Below are 18,292 nucleotides of genomic sequence, written 5' to 3'. Positions count from 1 at the left end.
CACATGGTTATGTAGTGGCTCTGGAGTCATGCAGAGTAGGATTTGAGATCTGCCTTCACTGCTGTGTGACACTGGGCAAGTCACTTCACCTCATATAGCTTCTGTTTCTCCCCCTCAAATGGGAGCTTATACAGAATGGAGGATGCAGGGTTGCTGTGAAGGTGGAATGAGTTTAGCACAGTATCTGGCTGCTGGGAGCAGCTTGCTGGTCTGCAGAGGCAGGATGGACCACCCTCCCTGCAAAACCTTGTCCAATGCAGAGAGGGACAGGACGCACACCGAGAGGTAGGAAAAGTCGATTACTTGCATCATGAGGCTTCCTGGGGAGAGCAGACCAGACCTCCCAGCAGATTTAAAAACGCTGGAGAGTGCAAGGAAAGGAGGCTGGTTGGGGTTTTTACGGGGGCTGGGGTGGGCCTGGAGGATGGCTGGAATGGCCTCCTCATGCCAAAAGGAAGAGCACCTGGGTTTTCTTACCAGCTTCCCCAAATATGGGGCAGACGGACAGATTTAAAACGAGTCAGCAGGCAGACATCAAAAAGTACGGTCAGACTCTTTAATACACTGACATTTGGTAGAACCCAATAAATGGGAGCCATTGTTTTTGTACCCTCCTCCTCAGTGGCTGTCCAGCACCAGCCCAGGTTCAGCCCTGGCCATGCATCCCTCCTGCTGGGCACCCTACGTCCAGGCCTCTGGTGGGGCCGGCCCTTCCCCATAGCACCATGCTTCCCACGGCACAAGTGGCTCCTCCTTCACTCCTGGGTCAACACTGCCTGTGTATTCTCAAAGGACAGTTACAGTGACACATCAAGAAGCAAGATTTACTTCTTAATTAAAAGGGAGCTTTCTGAACAGTAAATCAATCAATCATAGCCATGCACAAACACTCAGACAACAGTTGCTTACACTTGTGTTTAATTTCTCAGGGGGAGCAAGCAGCTCTCTCTGGGTGCCTGGGATTCCAGGTCTGTGGCTTACCCAAGAGCCCTCATTTGAATTTCATCTAATCAGAATCATTACCCACCCATGAAGAACACAGCTTATTAACCACACGATCATCATTTAGTTTAGTCTAAAACTAAAGCCCTGTCAGGTCACCTCATAGTCATGCAATTAGGCTCAGCAAGCATAAAATCCAGAATTGTTTTAGGACCCATTTTTAAAGTTTAAGTGAATGGCCCCAGAAAGATATTAAATAATATTTTTTTCAGTGGGTATGAGAGAAGTTTAATTTATTTTGTGTTATTTTGAAGGAGCACCCAGCTTTCTCTTGAGCCCTGGCGATGGCCAGATTTAAACATGGATAGGTGCTGAAATAAATGTAGTTCACTTAATTGAAAAGCCTGCTGATGGCCTAACTCTATTGGCGGTAGAATCACGTTCATTAACAACAACAACAAGAGCAGCAGCAATAAAAGTAGCACCAGCCAGTCTTTGTTGAGCCTCTTGGCCACGCCAGATGTTTCAAGCAATATCACCAAGACCCAGGGTTTTTCTGCTCCAATTTCCTTCAGTTTGGTCTATCTGACTGCTTTCAGCTGCGAGTAACATGGCTCAGCATTGTTGAAATGATAAGGCTGTTTGTTAGATCGCAGACAGGGGGTCCCCAGGTAGGCAGAGCACCAGGGCTAGTCTAGTAACTTAAATTCAGCAAGGATTTGCATGCTTTTAACCACCTCTCTCAGCCACGCCACTCCCAGTGCCAGCCTCGTCAAAGGCTGGCTTTCTTCTTGGCTGTATCACCAGCATCTCATCTGATCTTCACCATTTCTGAAGAATCTCTTGCTTTGCTGCAAGAGATGGAACTAACATTGTGTCTGCACATCTGCCCTCTGCCAATCCCTTTCCCCATGCATCCTTCCGTCACCCCCATGGGACCCCATGTCACAGCTGGGGAAGGCAGAAGTCTGAGAAGTCCAACCACCTGCCCAAGGCCACACCCCTGGAGTGGGGAGTGTCGGGATTTGAACGCAGACCAGCCCAACTCCTGAGTCTCCTCCTCCCACCCGTTCTGCTGCCTCTCCTTTTCTGCTGATTCAAGAGAAGGCATTTCCAGCCCTCGGTGGGCCTCTACAAATAGTTTTTAGGTGATAACTTGGGACTAGGGATTGTGGATTATTTTTCTGGCTCTGTCCCCAAACTAAAAATGACAAATGTCACCTAGAAGGCTGATCCAGCTTCTGTAATTTTTTGAAAGTTAAATAATTTTTACTGATACCTATGACTAAAAATCGGGTCGTCATATATTGGTGGATCATGGTCTTCTCAGTCCCTTGTCCTGGGAACATCTCCATTGAACATCTCATGCTATTGCAGGGGGCTTCATCAGAGAGAGTGAGATGGTGAGAGAGAGAGAGAGTGGTGGAGAGAGAGAGAAAGAGACAGAAAGAGAGAGGAGCAAGCTGGCAAGATGAAAGTCAGTCTTTTGTAACCTAATCTGGGAAGTGACAACCTATCACTTTTGACATATTCTATTCATAGAAAGGAATCACTACATCCCACCCACCCTCAAGGGGCAAGGACTACCCAAGGGTGTGAATATAGGAGGTGAGGATCCTGGGGCCGTCTCAGAGGCTGCCTGCCACATTAGCCAAAGTGAATTGAAGCGATCTGATAATTACAACCACACATGAGGTCGTGAAAACTTCATTTTCAGGTTCTATAGAGGGCTTGTTTTGTTAACTGTCTTTACCATGCGGCTTCCATTCCCCCTACTTTTGGGAACCACCTTCAGATTTCCATCCAGGGAGACGTCTTCCTCCGGTTTGACTTACGTGCCCTGTGTGCTGTGGCCTCCTCCATCTCAGGGGTGGAGCCAAGGACAAAGCCAATCAGTGCACTTCATTTCTTGGGCCACACTGATGGGTTCGGGAAGGGACATGTTACACAATTGGAATCAATGAGACTTTTGTTGGGAATCCTGGGAAACAGCCTCTGGGCATTCTTCCTGTTCTACTTGATGCTAAAAGCAAGAGAAGTGGGGAGCTGCTGCACCTTTGTGACCACGAGGCATGTGAAGTTCCGGTGGATGTTGCACTGCCTCCTACTGCAGAGTCACGATGCAGTGTGGGAAGGGGTCGGCTTATTTGGCCCAAGGGAGATAAAGCCATGATTTACTCAGGAATGAGGATACGATACATTTCTGGCCAATGAGACCCTCCAGAGGAGTTGCAGGGATGAGTGGGAAACCTTTCCCTCTTTCTATTGCCAGAGGTGAACAAGAAAGCATGTAGCCTGGGCCGCTGATGGTACCCATCCTACAGCCAGGAAGAAAGCCAGCCTTTGACGAGGCTGGCACTGGGAGTGGCATGGCTGAGACAGGTGGTTAAAAGCATGCAAATCCTTGCTGAATTTAAGTTACTAGACTAGCCCTGGTGCTCTGCCTACCTGGGGACCCCCTGTCTGTGATCTAACAAACAGCCTTATCATTTCAACAATGCTGAGCCATGTTACTCGCAGCTGAAGGCAGTCAGATAGACCAAACTGAAGGAAATTGGAGCAGAAAAACCCTGGGTCTTGGTGATATTGCTTGAATCCCTGATCAAGCTGTGCCTGAAACCAGACCTATTTTTGAGTTTTCCAGTTACATGAGTCAAAACATTCCTCTTGTACTTAGACTAGGAGTTGAGTTTCTTCCTCTTACAACCAAGAGAGTCCTGATCCAAGTTCATAACTAAAGGCAGATCCGAAAGAACCAACCTTACAATATTTTCTGTTGATGGCAACATTTTATGTTCAAAATCTCTTATCAGTTTCAAATTCTAAAAAGCTCTAAAATCTATAAATATTCTTATTAGTTTGACACCAAGATTCATCTGTTGGCAGAACCTGAACCAAACTCCTATGTGGCTCCTTTGAATCTTTATTTCATTGAGTGTGGATATTCCTCAGTTTTGCTGTAAAATATTAATGGATTTCATTTCAAGGGGCTGCCTCAGACCTTGCCAGAGGGGTTATATATAATATATAGCATATGCAGTTTCTAAAATACACAAAATTGTAAATTCCCCGACAATCTGGTCCCAGGCTTTGGGTGCTGAAAACCCAGAGTCCATCATGGCAATGATACTCAGGTGTGGGTCGATGTGTAAGGGGAGAGTTATGTTTTCCAGTAATTTTATTTTTTAGTTGATCATGTCATTTTCTTCTAACTCAAATTTAAGAGTTTCTAATTTGTCTTGGGCTGAAATGTGCTTGTGATAGAATCCATTCCGAGTCTCCAACCTAACTATGTTTTGCATCATTTCAGAGATGGTTCGTTTTGACCGAGGCCCGTCTGGTGGTTCATTGCTGTGATGTATTTCGGCATCGTCGATGCAGGTTCACCAGCCTCATCTCGACCTTGGAAATGTTGTGGTATTTTACAGTGTGTGGTGACATTTATGGGCCCATTTGGACACCCACAAAGAGGTTGATTTCCATAGATTAAATGTCAAGTTTGAAGCCATCCAGGGTAATTGAATCCTTGAATGTTGTCCACTTCGATTCTCAGCTGGGGCCGTTGACTGGACATTTGTGCTCTGTTACAAACTCATGAGTGCAGCCCAAATTGCTTAATGCCAAAAGGTCATTCTGTGAGTCCAGGGGGAGGGTGTCGGTAGGGAGGACCATGGCATTGGAGTTTGATACCTGCAGAAATGTTGCCTTGTTTTTATTTCTTTAAATGCAAGCACATACGTGGTTAGTTGGTGAATACATTACTGGGGACAGAAGAAAAAAAAACCCACCAGCTAAGACTGCCTAGATGTCAGTTAGTTTAAAATATCTAACCATCTATGTATTGTCAAGAGCAAAAGGCTAAAAAAAAACTTCACTGTAATGTTTTAAGTAGGAATAGTTTTAAAGGGCATTAAACACACGTACATAAACTTGGAGTGAGCTTCATTTAAATTGAAAGGTAGCAAAAAAGCATCAAATAATTTCTGAGATATTGAAAGGTATTCACCTGCTGATTGTCCAGAGAACATGCGTGTCTTCAGACTTTGGATCTGAGTGTCTTGAATTTTGTCCTCACAAGGAACTGGAGTTAAATGGATCCAACATGGGTACACCCACACCCATTTCCTCAACTGGTATGCTGTGGCCAGGAGGCGTGGGCCAGCCTCAGAGGCCTTCCTCACTGGGATTTCTGGCTTTCTGCAGGGTCAGTTGTCCACACAGTGGCATGGCTTTCTCAGCTCCACTCAGATCATTTCTACCAGAAAGATCTGCTGACTAGTCTCCCTAAAAGTCAGGGCTGTTGGTCAACATACACCGGTTAGTGAAAACCAGAGCGAAAGTTAATTCACCTCTGAGTTTCAGAAGAGTAAAAATGGACGTGTTGATTTCCTGTCCAGGCTAGGGGTCAGGACAGGTCAAGGGAACCCACATTTTGGGCTAGATTTTTGCTTCCACCTGTTGTGGGCATGCAGATGACATGGATGATGAATCCTAGATTTGTTTTGTGATCAAGAATTAGAACTAACAACAACATGACATTGGAGGTTCATCCCCCACCAAGGTGGGTGCTGTCTCTGCTCTGGCAATGGGATGGAAATGCAGCTGAGACAGAGGTCAGTACAAAGCAATCCTGCTTTCCGGCCACTGCTTGACTGTGGTGGAGGTGTCTGATCACAAGAAGGGACAAATGTTCCTCCAAGGGCAGATGCTTTGCCTGCAGCAATGACTTGGATGCCAAAACATTAGGATTTAATAGTGACAGGCTTGGCCAAGCATTCAATTGTTTAGTCTACATCAGGCTAAACCTCTGGGTGATTAGAAACATCTTTGGAGTTCGAGGGGCCATGTGATCTGTCTGTTATAGACTCAGCCCAGGTCAAGACCAGTGACAGACACATGGTCAGAGGAGGATGTTTTCTGAGTAGGGGAGGAGAGGAGGAGGTAACATGTGTTCAAGGCTACATTCATTTCCTGGGGCTGCTATACCCAGTACCCCAAATGGGGTGGCATAAAGCAACAGAAATGTGTTCTGTCACCGTTCCAGAGTCCAGAAGTCTGAAGTCAAGGCATCGGCAGGGCCATGCTCCCTCTGAAATCTATGGGGTAGAATCCTTCCTCGCCTCTTCCTAGTTTCTTGTGGTTTGCCTGCAAATGTTGGCATTCTGTGGCTGGTAGACGCATCCCTCCCATTTCTGCCTCTGGTGTGGCATGGTGCCCTCTCCTGCATGTCTGTGTCTCCACATGACTCTGTCCCCGCTGCATGTCACTCTCTCCTCTTCTCATGAGGACACTGATCACACTGGATTAAGAGTCCACCCTTCTTCTATAAGACCTCATCTTCATCTAACTAATCACATCTGCAATGACCTTATTTCCAGGAAAGTTCACCTCCACGGGTACTGGAAGCTAGGACTTCATATCTTTCTGGGGGACACAATTCAACCAAATACCTTGCTCCCCCTTTTCTCAGAACCTAAATAGCCATGAAGTTTCTTGATGACCCTGGCTCCTGTGCCCAGCGATGTGTGTGGGCACCATACTCAGAGGTAACGACAAGGCTCCTTGAAGGGCTGTTCTCTTGGGTATCAGCTCTTCTGGGCTGGGAAGCCCATGCCAATCTAGGAGTTTCGCACTCTGGGGTTGCAGGAGGGGTGTGGGGAGACAGAACCATCTAGGTGGCTGGGAGAAGGCTTCTGCTATGTGGCTCTGTTCTCAGCACTGAGTAGTTGGTGTCTGCAGCCAGACCCTTGGAAAGAGAAAGGCTGATAGTTTTTACAGAGAACAGAGTCCCTGAATAAGAGAAGGTCTTCTGCTGGGGCTTCTGAGATTTGGGGGCTCTGAGCCCAGAGCTTGCAGGGGAGGGCCCAGATTTGATAGGAATTCTGTCCCCTGGTATTTAGTGACCCTCAAATCATGGAGTCTGTTTAGGAACATGCCAGAGGGGTGGCAGCCAGTGTTCAGGGCTTAGAGGACTTACGTTCTCAGAGGCCTTAGCGGAGGGATTCCTGGGTTGGCTCCAGCACACCCACCCATGGCTGGACAGGAAGGTGAACAGGACATGTTTGGGTGGATGGGCCTTGTCAATGGGTCCCACCCAATGGAAGTCCCCTCAGGCCCCAGTCAGCCAAATAAATGGAGGAATCCATCCCAGGAACAGTGAGGCCTGACCAACAAAGGGGAGGAAGGCCTGTGCTTCGATGGAGGGTGGGTAACTGAACACAGCCCCTCCTGCCTTGTCTACGCCGGGTCTGAAGAGCGCGCCAACCCCCTACTCCTTGGAAATGAAACACAAACCAGCTCTCACACGCTGCTGTAAACTCTGCTCTCCTACTTTTTGGGGTCCAGTTCATGCTGGCTTTTCCTTCTGGCCAGCTGGACACTCCATGCCCCCAGCCCCCATTTGTAGGAGTAGGAGAAGAGAGACAGCTAGACAGTGTTTAGAAAGAAAATGGTAACTGTGGGGTTGATGTACTCGGGGAAGGAAAATGACCTAATTGGGCAGCCTGGAGCTTTCTGTGCTGGATTGGGGGTGGCTGGGACAGGTCAGCAGCAGTGGTTTTCTTAGAGGGTTTGGGAAACCCATTTTTCTCCTGTGAATCTATGCCCAGTGGCAAATCTTGGGCTCAGTTCTGCCTTTAAAGCTGTTAACTTATTGCAAATATCTTGAGCAAGGAGAGCCAAGGGATTCTCTAAGTGTATTACTCTTCCTGAAAAACAGGCCCAGGGATATCTGGATAGAGAAACACCTGATCAACAAGTTCGTTATAAATAAGGATGGTGGTAGGTGCAATGAAAAGCTACATTGCAGGACCTAGACAAATATTTTTAAAATTGAATCACTTATTTTTTTTTTTAAAGCCCTGCGCAGAAATTCCCAAGGTATCAAAAACAAATGAGAGAAGCCTTATTCATTACATTAGCCAAGAATGGGTGTGGATGTGAACATTCTGTAAGGGAGACGCTGATGAGTTGAGAATGTCTAAGGCACACTTTGTGTTCTTTGCAACATCCCATGAGCAAGTACGCAGGGGACTGTGTCCTCGGGATTCAGGGGAGCTCTTCCTTTCCCTGGCATGGCCCTGGGTGCCTGGTGACCGACATGCAGCACCCCTGGGCAGAGCTCCATCTGGATTCAGTGCACGCCCTGCTTGGGCCAGCACAGCTCTCGCGCAAAAGCACCTTTGCAGCTTCTGATCTCATCGTCGAGCTCTAGGCACTTGTTCAGGCCTGGCACTGCAGATCTCCAGCCGATGAAGCCCTGGGTGGTCTGTGGGACTGGGGGGGACGGAAGGACCTGGAATGGAAATGCAGGGGATTTAGTGACCTTCGGCCACAGAGACACGAGCCACCCAGCATCGGCATGTGAGCCAGGGGTGGAAAAGACAGAAAAGAAAGCCAGCCTCCCTGATGTGTCCTGAAAACAAGCACATTCCAATCTGCTGGACTCAGAGGCTCTCATCTTTCCGGGAAGTGAGGAACATCAAACATGTTTCTTTATCGTGTAATGCCTAACATATTTAATTCATGACTTCCAGCAAAATAATTTTTATTTGGTAAGAAAGCAAAAAGAAAAAAAAATGCAGAAATATCAAGTGCTACAGTTTTCACTGGCTTTTATGAAATACACGGCACTGTTGTCAGATGGCATTGTGGCAGGTGCAGACCACCCTGTTTTGATGAGAAGCCTCTACGAAATGCATCTGTATATACACACACACACTCCAAACCGCGGAGGTCACAGGGATGAAAAGCAATTGAATTTAATTTTAAAAACCAAAAGGAAAATGGGCTCCTATCTGGAATGAAAAAACACAACTTCATTTATCAATTCCTTGGACAGATTTGACATTTTTGGAAAATGAGGGTAAATGTTTAGGCAGGTTTTCCCCCTCTTTTGAAATAATCTGTTCTGCATAAGGGGATTTGAACAAAGGCAACAGTGCGGGACATTTGTTCTAGCAGAAGAACTGAGATAAAGAGGTTTAATATGCTTGGGGTTATGAGTTCACTTTTACTAATGGAACCTGCCGGTGAGGCGGTGGCAGGAGGGGATGGTCCCGAGTGGGCTGGCCGCTGCTGGTGGACGAAACCCCTTAACATATGTTCTTGATGAACTCCTAAAATTAGTCTCCTGCAAGGCTACATGTAGGGAGGGTCATCAACAAATGACAGAGGGGCCAAAGCTTCCTTGAACCAGCTACAAGCAGAATTGTTCAGAAGAGAAGCAGCTCTCAAAGCTGTTTGTCTAGCCAGGCCTTTGGGAGCACACAGACTAACTTCCAAGTCTTTATCTAACTTTTAAAAGAAATGCAGTTGAAATCCACTGTGAGACATCATGTTTCACCCAGCAGAGGGGCAAAAAGATGAAAACACCACCATTAACAAGGGCATTATAGGAGCAAGGGCGATATGGCAATTATCTTTTTTTTTTTTTTTCTTTTTTGAGATGGAGTCTTGCTCTGTCATCCAGACTAGAGTGCAATGGTGCGATCTCAATTCACTGACACCTCTGCCTCCTGGGTTCAAGTGATTCTCTTGCCTCAGCTCCTGAGTGGCTGGGATTACAGGTAAGTGCCATCATGCCCAGCTAATTTTTATATTTTGGTAGAGATGGGGTTTCACCATGTTGGCCAGGCTGGTCTCGAACTCCTGACCTCAGTTGATCCACCTGCCTCGGTGTTGGGATTATAGGCGTGAGCCACCACACCCGGCCTGGCAATTATCTTTTGAAAGTGCAGATGCAAAAAAAAAAAAAAAAAGAAAGTGCAGATGCAAACACCCTTTGACCCAATAATCTACTCTGAGGCATTCATTCTAAAATATCCTGATAGCTACACATGTACACACCCATGGTGGTGCAAGGGATGCCTTGCGGAGCTGTTTGTAATAGCAAACAATTGGACGTAAGCTGCATATCCACCCACGGAGGCTCATTCACTATGGCCCATCCACACCGTGGTGTGCCATCAATGGTTTAGAAGGACGAGATAAACTTAGAAAAGAGGTGCACAAAACTATTCAAAGTATGGTACAAGCTGTGTAATAAGAAAATGAGGCCAGAGGCCCATGGACGTCCTTGTCTATGCAAGAGTGCATGACAAATGGGTGACAGTGGCTCCAGGGGTCCACAGGGAGGGAGGCATCTCATCAGATGCCCTTTTAGGTATCAAGGTTACCTATTAAAAATAAATATATTTTTAAATGCTTTGGTCACCAATGAGAGGATGGGAAGGTGGAAGAAAGGTGGTGGAAGAAGGAAACCAGTTACCATTTTTTTTTTTTTTTTTGAGACGGAGTCTCACTCTGTCACCCAGGCTGGAGTGCAGTGGCTCGATCTCGGCTCACTGCAAGCTCCGCCTCCTGGGTTCACGTCGTTCTCCTGCCTCAGCCTCCCGAGTAGCTGGGACTACAGGCACCTGCCACCATGCCTGGCTAATTTTTTGTAGTTTTAGTAGAGATGGGGTTTCACCGTGTTAGCCAGGATGGTCTCGATCTCCTGACCTTGTGATCCGCTCGTTTCGGCCTCCCAAAGTGCTGGGATTACAGGTGTGAGCCACTGCGCCCGGCCACCATTACCATTTCTTGGGCAAGAAACGAAGTTTGGAGGGAAGCAGAGGCTGGGGACCTTTCTCGCCTGAATCAAGGTTCTTGTCCTTACCCCTGCCACCCCACAGGCTCTGTCTGGTGAGTGTGGCTTTAAGAGCTGGCCCTTGCTCCTAGACGGGAGTCTCTCACAGGAGAAAACCATGTTTTGGTTTTTCTGGTGCCTGGATGGTTCCTCCCTGTTTCCTGTCCTCCAGGAGGGGCACCTCTCTGGTATCTAGGTGGGGGCGTTTTCTTTGGAAAGAGAATAACTGTGGTTGTGCAGAGCAGGCCCAGGGGCCCTGGTGGCAGAGGGAAAGTCCAGTCTCATGGGCAGGCAAGGGATCTGTGGGGGCAGCATGTGGCTGAGGGACATTACAGACACTAAGCAGATCCCATGCCACCATATTCTTGGGATGGAGGCAGGTGGAGGCAGGGAGTTGGCAGAATTAAAGCCCAGCTCTGGAAAAATGTCCGCCCTACATCCCAGTCTCTCTTCCTCTGTTCTCCGGCCAGCCCAGTGTTCTAGGCCACAGGAGAGCGAGCTCCCTAAATGTGTGCATTTCATCTGAACTATCACCTTTGTAGGCACTAATACCAAGAAAATTACGGACCCAGAGCAAATTGCTGTGTCTACAAGGGTGTTCCTTGCAGGGTTATTCTCCCAAATCTCATGCCGGATACAACCTCAATGGCCAGGGATAGGGGGACGGTTAAATAAATTATGACAGATCCACACAGTGGGGAAAAATACAGCCATTAATATAATAGCAATTTAGAGTGCTTTTTAAAACTGCATGGAAAGATGTCCAGGTATGTTGTTAGGTGGAAAAATGAGATTACGAAGCAGCCTGTGTAGTTTGATTTGTAAACATATACCTAAAAAGTATGTGTGTGTGTGTGCAAGTGTGTATATACATATACATGAACATACATTTGAGGAATATTTGAGGGTAACATTTAAAAGCAGGGCTCTGGAATCAGACACACTTGCTGTGTGGCCAGAGAAAGGAATTCAGCTTTTTCTTAGCTTCAGCTTTCCCATCTGCAAAATGTGTCTGAGGATAATAATATCTGGGGCTGCAGTGGAAATAAGATGAGACACCCCATGTAAAGCAGTCAGTACGGTGAGTGGCTAAGAGATAATAATAGCTTGAGCTGGTGGGGTGGTTACTCTTACAGGTCAAGGGATGTGTAGGAAAACCTCTGGAAGGAGCACCCCCAAAATGTTAATCATGGGTAAGAGTCTATATGGGGGTTTTAATGATCTTATATTTTGCTGTATTTCTAAATATTTTTTAGCAGTGACTCTATATTGCTTTATATTTGGGGGAAAAACTGTCAACATAACTCAATGGAGCTCATTCATTCATTCATTCGCTGGGGCTCACAGATGCATACCCCCCAAACTCTCACTGAGTGCCAGCTACCCCATCAGACCACCAGCATGCCAGGCAAAGGGCTGCAGCTGAACTCCCCCTGCCCTGCGGCCTTCATCTTGGGTTTGCATCTGCTCTCCCCATCAGCACGCAGAACCACCTTCTCCATAGCTGGGCAGAGGGCAGAACTCCCGTCCAAAATGACAGACCCATGAGACATATGGAGCTCAACAGTTTCTAGAGGGATCTGAGCCGTGTCCGCCGTGGTGCAGGCTTCAGGTGAGAGCATCGTCTAAGTCCTCTCTTCTCTGGGTTTGGCCCGGTCACTCCTGTCCCTCTCCCCACAATCTTTTCTCCACTAGCAACGAGAGCCATCTTTCCAATAGGCAGGTCTCGCCTTTCCACGGCCCTGCTTACAACCCTCCAGCGGCTTCTGCTCTAAATTGGACTCCAATTGCAACTCCTTCTCCTAGCCTGCCCACTTCTCCACTCACATCCCTTCTCCACCCACACCTTCTCCTCCTGCCCCCATCCTCCACCCAAGCTCCCTCCACATCGCCTTGCCTTGCTGTTCCTGAAACATAGCAGCCTGTGTTCTACCTCAGGGCTTTCGTACATGCTGTTCCCTGTGCCTAGAATACTTTTCCTAGGGCTGGTGCCTGGTCATCCTTCAGTCCTCAGCTCAAAGGGCACCTTCCCGGAACACCCTGCCTTCTCTTATCCTGTGACACACCATCGGCCTGTTTCCTCCATGGTGCTAGCACAGCGTATCCAAATGCTGTTGATTTTCTTGGTTAATGTTGGTTCTCTAGACCCAGACATGTGGGCTAGGGTCTTGTCTTCTTGTTCATTACTGTTTTCCCAACCAAGCTGTTGCGCCTTAGTAATAGCTGACTGTCATCGGCACTCTCTAAACATGCTGGGCAGCCTGCTGAACCCTGACGGCACTCCCTGAAGTAGGTGCTTCAGTAACCCCCATTGTATGAGAGAGGCAGGGGAGACACAGAGAGGTCAAGCTACTTGCCCAAGACCACACAGAAGGTGAGCAGCCTATCAGCACAGGGATCTGGTGGTCTGATTCCAGAGTCCCTGCCTGGGTCTGCCCTGCCTTCCTGCCCACACTCTGGAAAATGTTTGCTGAAAGAACGCACGAAGACCCCATTTTCCTGCCTTCTCTCTGCTTCTGCAGAACAGGAGGTCATGGTGCTCGCACGCGTAGACTTTAGCCTGGCATGTTTCCCATGGCTGGGTTTGGGAAGGGCGTGGACCTGGACTCTGCACCTGGCACCGCTGTGCTCTTACCTTCAGTGCTGGCTTTGCACATCTGGAGCCATCAGTTTCCATTGGGGTTTATTTCTTACTTAGGAAAATGAGTATTTAAAAACAATGTTTCGAACCTTGATGTACTTCTCCACTGGGGTCACTGGCCGGATGCGGAAACGCTCAGGAAGCTCGATTTTGGGCTTTGGGGTGGAGAGATCTTCTTCACACTTGATCAACTGAAACAGAATCCCCAGAGATGGGAAGCCTCAGGTGAAGCTGGGGGAAGTGTCCTCCCCATTGCTTCCCTTAGAAGGCACATTTTATGGACACAGAAGTAGGGCATGGAAATGGGAGGCCGAGTCTTGTCTTAGTTACACTGTTAGGAAAGTAGGGTGGGGACCTCAGTGCAGGCCTGCTGCACCCAAAGCCGAGACCCATCTCCATCCCCTCCTGCTGCTCACTGCAGCCTCCTGATTTACACCTCCTGTGGGGGAATTTGAGAAAACGTTACCAGTTATGGACTCAAATTTTAAAATGCCAAAAAGAGTTGAGTGTGGTGGCTCATGCCTGTAATCCCAACACTTTGGGAGGCCGAGGTGGGAGGATTGCTTGAGCTCAGGAGTTCAAGACCAGCCTGGGCAACTTAGCAAGACCCCATCTCTACAAAAAATACAAAAATTAGCTGGGCATGGTGGCGTGTGCCTGTGGTCCCAGCTACTTGGGAGGCCAAGGTGACAGGATGGCTTGGCCTGGAGGTGGATGCTGCAGTGAGCTGAGATCATGCCACTGCACTCCAGCCTGGGTGACAGATCCAGACCCTGTCTCAAACAACAACAAACAAACTAACAAAAAAATGCCAAAAGGTTTTCAGGACCAAACTTTAAAATATTAGAGGAGAGCCTCCACTCCCCTTTTTAATTTTTCAAGCAATATCAAGCTTTTTGAAAACCCAATTTAATTACATATAAAGAATATTAATATAGACTCCTTATGCATAGTATATTAATAAGAACTCATTCTATGCATAAAATTTCAAATTGTGGAACCCTCTAAGAATTAAAAACACCCTCATTAAGAACAGCATAATTTCAAAGCTAGTAGGGTGGGATGAATTACAAATGGGGTTTACACTGCTGTGAATCATGGATACTTTGACTGATGTGGTGTTTTAATTAATTCTGCATCTCTTGTGTTCTGTCCTGAAGTTTGAGAGGTTGCAGATTCGTGGCCACCACCCCACCAGAACCCACATAAGCATTTCATTTCTAGACTCAGAAAATTTCACGTAAACATCTGGCTTTCTCGACTCTCTTGAGTGATGGGAATATGCAGTTCGCTTTCCCATATGGTTGCACTTGGCTGGGCTCATGCTGGCTGCCTCTTTGGACAGGACCAGTGGCCTCTTTGCCTGAGTTCCCCCCGCCTTCTGATTAATTATGTTTGGCCCTGTCTCCTGTTTCTGGTCCCTGTAGACTTCTGGACTTGTGATCTTTAGGGAATACTGACAGCATTTTCCCAAGAATCCCTCATGTGTCACTTGGCCTCTAGGCCAGGCGAGGTGTCCATGGCCTTCTTGTATCTGCACCTCACAGTCGCTCAGTTAGGCAGGTGAGGACTCTCATCCCACTTTACAGATGGGAAGTCTGAGGTCAGGTGGCTGTGGTATCAGACCCACCTGCTTCTCACCTGAGTGTGGTCCTTATCACTTGTGTGAATTTGCAGGTCTTGGAGCTCAATTTCCTAATTTGTAAATGGGCATAAAACAGCACCTGTCTCTGCACCGGGGTTCTTGTCCAGATTTGATCAGCTGGTTCTGCTGAAGCACCTAGAACATACCTGGCATGTGGTCAGTGCCCAGGAATCTGTGAAAGGCAGGAACCTTCTGGTTTAGGAGTTAGTGATCTTTGCCTACAACATGCTCTTTAATTTTATTCTTGCAAATTATAGACTTTGTAATCATTCATTCTTTGAAATTATTGATTCTATAACCTCGGGGCTCATACAATTTATATTTACCTCCTCAAAAGGGGTTGTTAAAAACCCCCAGTTCTGGGGCCAGTTCTGCCGTGCTTCTGATTCAGCCTTCAGACGGTATTTCCTGAAAAAGAAAGTTCCTGAGTGCTGGGCAACACGGAAAAAGGTTCAAGGGGTCTGTGGGGGACATTTCCGTTCTCCACGAACATTGACTGGGCAGTGGTTCTGCACCAGGGACGGAGTGAGGAGCCAGACAGCATGAGAACCTCTGATGCTGAGCACCTCCCACCAGCAAGGGAGACACGTGGCTAACGAAAGAGAGATGCTGGTTGGCTGTTATGGCTGGGAGGGAATGCCGGGTAAGGGCCAGTCTGGGGGCCGATTCTGCCTGAGGAGCCTTCTAAGTACCAGTCTTCTTATTTTGGAGGCCCTTATGACTCAAAATTTGAGGAGGTGCAAAAGTAGAGGAGGCACTCACTCCCTGCTTCCTGCAAGTGCAGAGACAGCGTCTGCATAACCTTGACATGGAGCATTTCCTAAATATTGCAGCCCAAGTACCTTACTTGCCCCACCCTAATCTGGCCTTGCTTTTGCTCCATGCTAATATTGTTTATATCTAACTACCCATGAGCTGAGTGGCATTGCAGTAGATAAGCCCACGTGCCACATTTTGCAAACATCAAATTAAACATTCAGTCATTTTGAGTTTTCTAGTTTCTTCTATTTTGGAATCAATATCAGCATATCCCTACCCCACAGTTTTGGAGACCCTGGTCAACTCTTTGCCCTGGGCAGTGAGCATCTAAGGCAGAGTCTGTTTCAATCAAGATGTAACATAAGCCACAAACATGAGCTGCATACACAATTTTAAATGTTCTAGTAACTACAATAAAAAGAACATAAGAATAAACAGGTGACAGTCTTTTTTTTTTTTTTTGATGGAGTTTTGCCTTTTTTTGCCCAGGATGGAGTGCAATGGCACAATCTGCCTCCTGGGTTCAAGCAATTCTCCTGCCTCAGCCTCCTGAGTAGCTGGGATTACAGGTGTGTGCCACCATGCCTGGATAATTTTGTATTTTTAGTAGAGATGGGGTTTTACCATGTTGGCCAGGCTGGTCTCAAACTCCTGACCTCGGCCTCCCAAAGTGCTGGGATTACAGGTGTGAACCACCGCACCTGGCTGACAGTCATTTAAGTAATCTTTTTTTTTAAAAATAAATCTTTGTAATTTGTTGTGCAGTTTACACTTAACGGCTGAACCCAATTTGGACCAGTTACAATTTAAGTGTTTAGTTGCTAAGGGCCCTGTTCAAAGAGGAGGGGTCATTTAGATTTGGGTCTTGAAGGATGAGCAGAAGTTTGTCTGGTGAAGAAGAGAGGAAGGGGCATTTCAGACAGAGGGAACAGATCCTGCTGTGGTAGCATCTCCTATTGGGACGCTTGGATAAAGATTTTGTAAAAAATAGTTGTGCATTTTATGCCAAATGATAAAGGTTTTCTATTTATGAGAGTGATATAAAGTTTTCCATAAAATAAATTTATCAAGTGAAAACAATTTAAAGACATATATGAAGTGACTAATATAGGTTTTACAAGGAAATGGTAAAAATTATAGAGAGGGTAGATAGGATAACTGAAGTTTAGAAGGTAAACAAATATGTTTTATTGTTACAACTTACTTGCATCTAAACCAGTAACTTCCCATATGAGTTAAACCTTCGAAGACATGCAATAATACGTAGCAGATAGCATGCCAATTAAAATATCCATGACAAATGTCTGCTAGACATACATCTTTTAGAAAATGGATCTATCTTTAAAGTTAAAATATATTACTTAAAAACCCAGGAAAATCAAGGGATTTTCATGTATTTCATTCAAATTTAACAAATGTTAGGATTTTTGCTTTCTTTTTTAAAAAAAAATTTGGCCAGGTGCGGTGACTCACGCCTGCAATCCCAGCACTTTGGGAGGCTGAGGCGGGTGGATCACGACGTCAGGAGTTCAAGACATGCCTGGCTAACATGGTGAAACCCCGTTTCCACTAAAAATACAAAAAAATTAGCTGGGCATGGTGGCAGGCGCCTGTAATCCCAGCTACTCGGAAAGCTGAGGCAGAGAATTGCTTGAACCCAGGAGGCAGAGGTTGCAGTGAGCCGAGATCGTGCCACTGCACTCCAGCCTGGACGACAGAGCAAGACTCCATCTCAAAAAAAAAAAAAAAAAAAAATCATCGGTCTTAAAAACATGAACACGTTCTGGCTGGATGCTGAAGTTTGAAGAAAAAAAAAAAAGAAAACAAAAAACATGAACACGTTAGTTGGATTTCAACAAGCAAATCTCTGCTGATTGTTGAAAGCCAATCTCTCACGTCTTCGTGGTGGGCCCAACAGGAGAGGGAGAAGGAGAAGGAGAAATGCGCTCCTGTCGCTCTCATGTCCCTAACATTGACCCCTTTCCTCAAGGCCCCTGACCATCCTCAGTGCACGCCCCTCGGCCCCTCCCCTCGAGTTTAGTGGTCGACCACCTCCTGGACTTGGTGGAGAAACTGAGATCCCAGATGTAGACACTTCAGGTGAGAACAGGAGCCCACCGCGTTACCCGATCCCAGGCGTTACCAGATCTCATCCTGAGCCACAAGGTTCATGCGTTCAGCCGCCGCAGTGCTGAGAGGTTTCTGCGCCATGAGGCCTGGGGGCTCCGTGCGTCCCGCAAGCTCTGGCCCTGGGCTCAGCGTCTCGCGTCTCCTGGGAGACCGGTTGCCAGGCAACGCAGGACTCGGAGGCGGAAATGGCTCTGCACCTGGCGAGGGTGGGGTCGCTGTGCTTTCTCCGCGTCGCTTGGGTCCGGGCTTGCTGCCATCCTTTGCTCATGTCTGGGCCGTTCGTCCACCTCTAGGCCCATTTGCTCATCTGCGGAAAACCTTGGGGAAACCTCCAGACCTAACACCCTAGACTTCTTTGAAAATTTAAATCCGCAGTGGAAGTATGTACACCTACAAGTGGACAGACTCTCAAGTGTACAGAGCTTAATTGAGTATGTTAAAGAGAAGTCTCGCCTGTAACCACCTCCTGGAGATTAGAAAACAAAGCATTGCCGGCCTCCCCCAGTGGCTACCAGGGTTACTGTCCTCCCTAGCTCTCATTGACTTC

The 18,292-nt window shown here is 47.1% G+C and overlaps 1 protein-coding gene across 1 annotated transcript; it reads right to left on the bottom strand.

Annotated features, from left to right (window-relative positions):
• Window positions 1-7,764: 7,764 nt before the first annotated feature.
• CIMIP1 (ciliary microtubule inner protein 1) lies at window positions 7,765-17,902 on the bottom strand. Its single transcript, XM_002830465.5, has 4 exons — window positions 17,759-17,902; window positions 15,183-15,264; window positions 13,301-13,402; window positions 7,765-8,236 (listed from the first exon to the last, which is right to left on the bottom strand). Exons 1-4 carry the CDS (start codon window positions 17,824-17,826, stop codon window positions 8,075-8,077), a joined length of 414 nt encoding a protein of 137 aa, XP_002830511.1. The 5' UTR covers window positions 17,827-17,902; the 3' UTR covers window positions 7,765-8,074.
• Between the last annotated feature and the right edge of the window lie 390 nt (window positions 17,903-18,292).

This window comes from Pongo abelii, chromosome 21, assembly GCF_028885655.2.
Source record: "Pongo abelii isolate AG06213 chromosome 21, NHGRI_mPonAbe1-v2.0_pri, whole genome shotgun sequence".
NCBI lineage: Eukaryota > Metazoa > Chordata > Mammalia > Primates > Hominidae > Pongo > Pongo abelii.
Note: the sequence above shows the minus strand (reverse complement) of the source record. Positions and strands in the feature narration are given on the sequence as shown.

Bases quoted from the DNA above. Each gene is read 5' to 3' on its own strand.
- CIMIP1 (XM_002830465.5), bottom strand. From the start codon at position 17,826: ATGGCGCAGAAACCTCTCAGCACTGCGGCGGCTGAACGCATGAACCTT. The intron at 13,403-15,182 runs GTAAATATAAAT...ATTCTGTTTCAG, and splicing joins TAACAACCCCTTTTGAGGAG to TTGATCAAGTGTGAAGAAGA. The intron at 8,237-13,300 runs GTTCGAAACATT...TTTCCATTCCAG, and splicing joins CAGTGGAGAAGTACATCAAG to GTCCTTCCGTCCCCCCCAGT.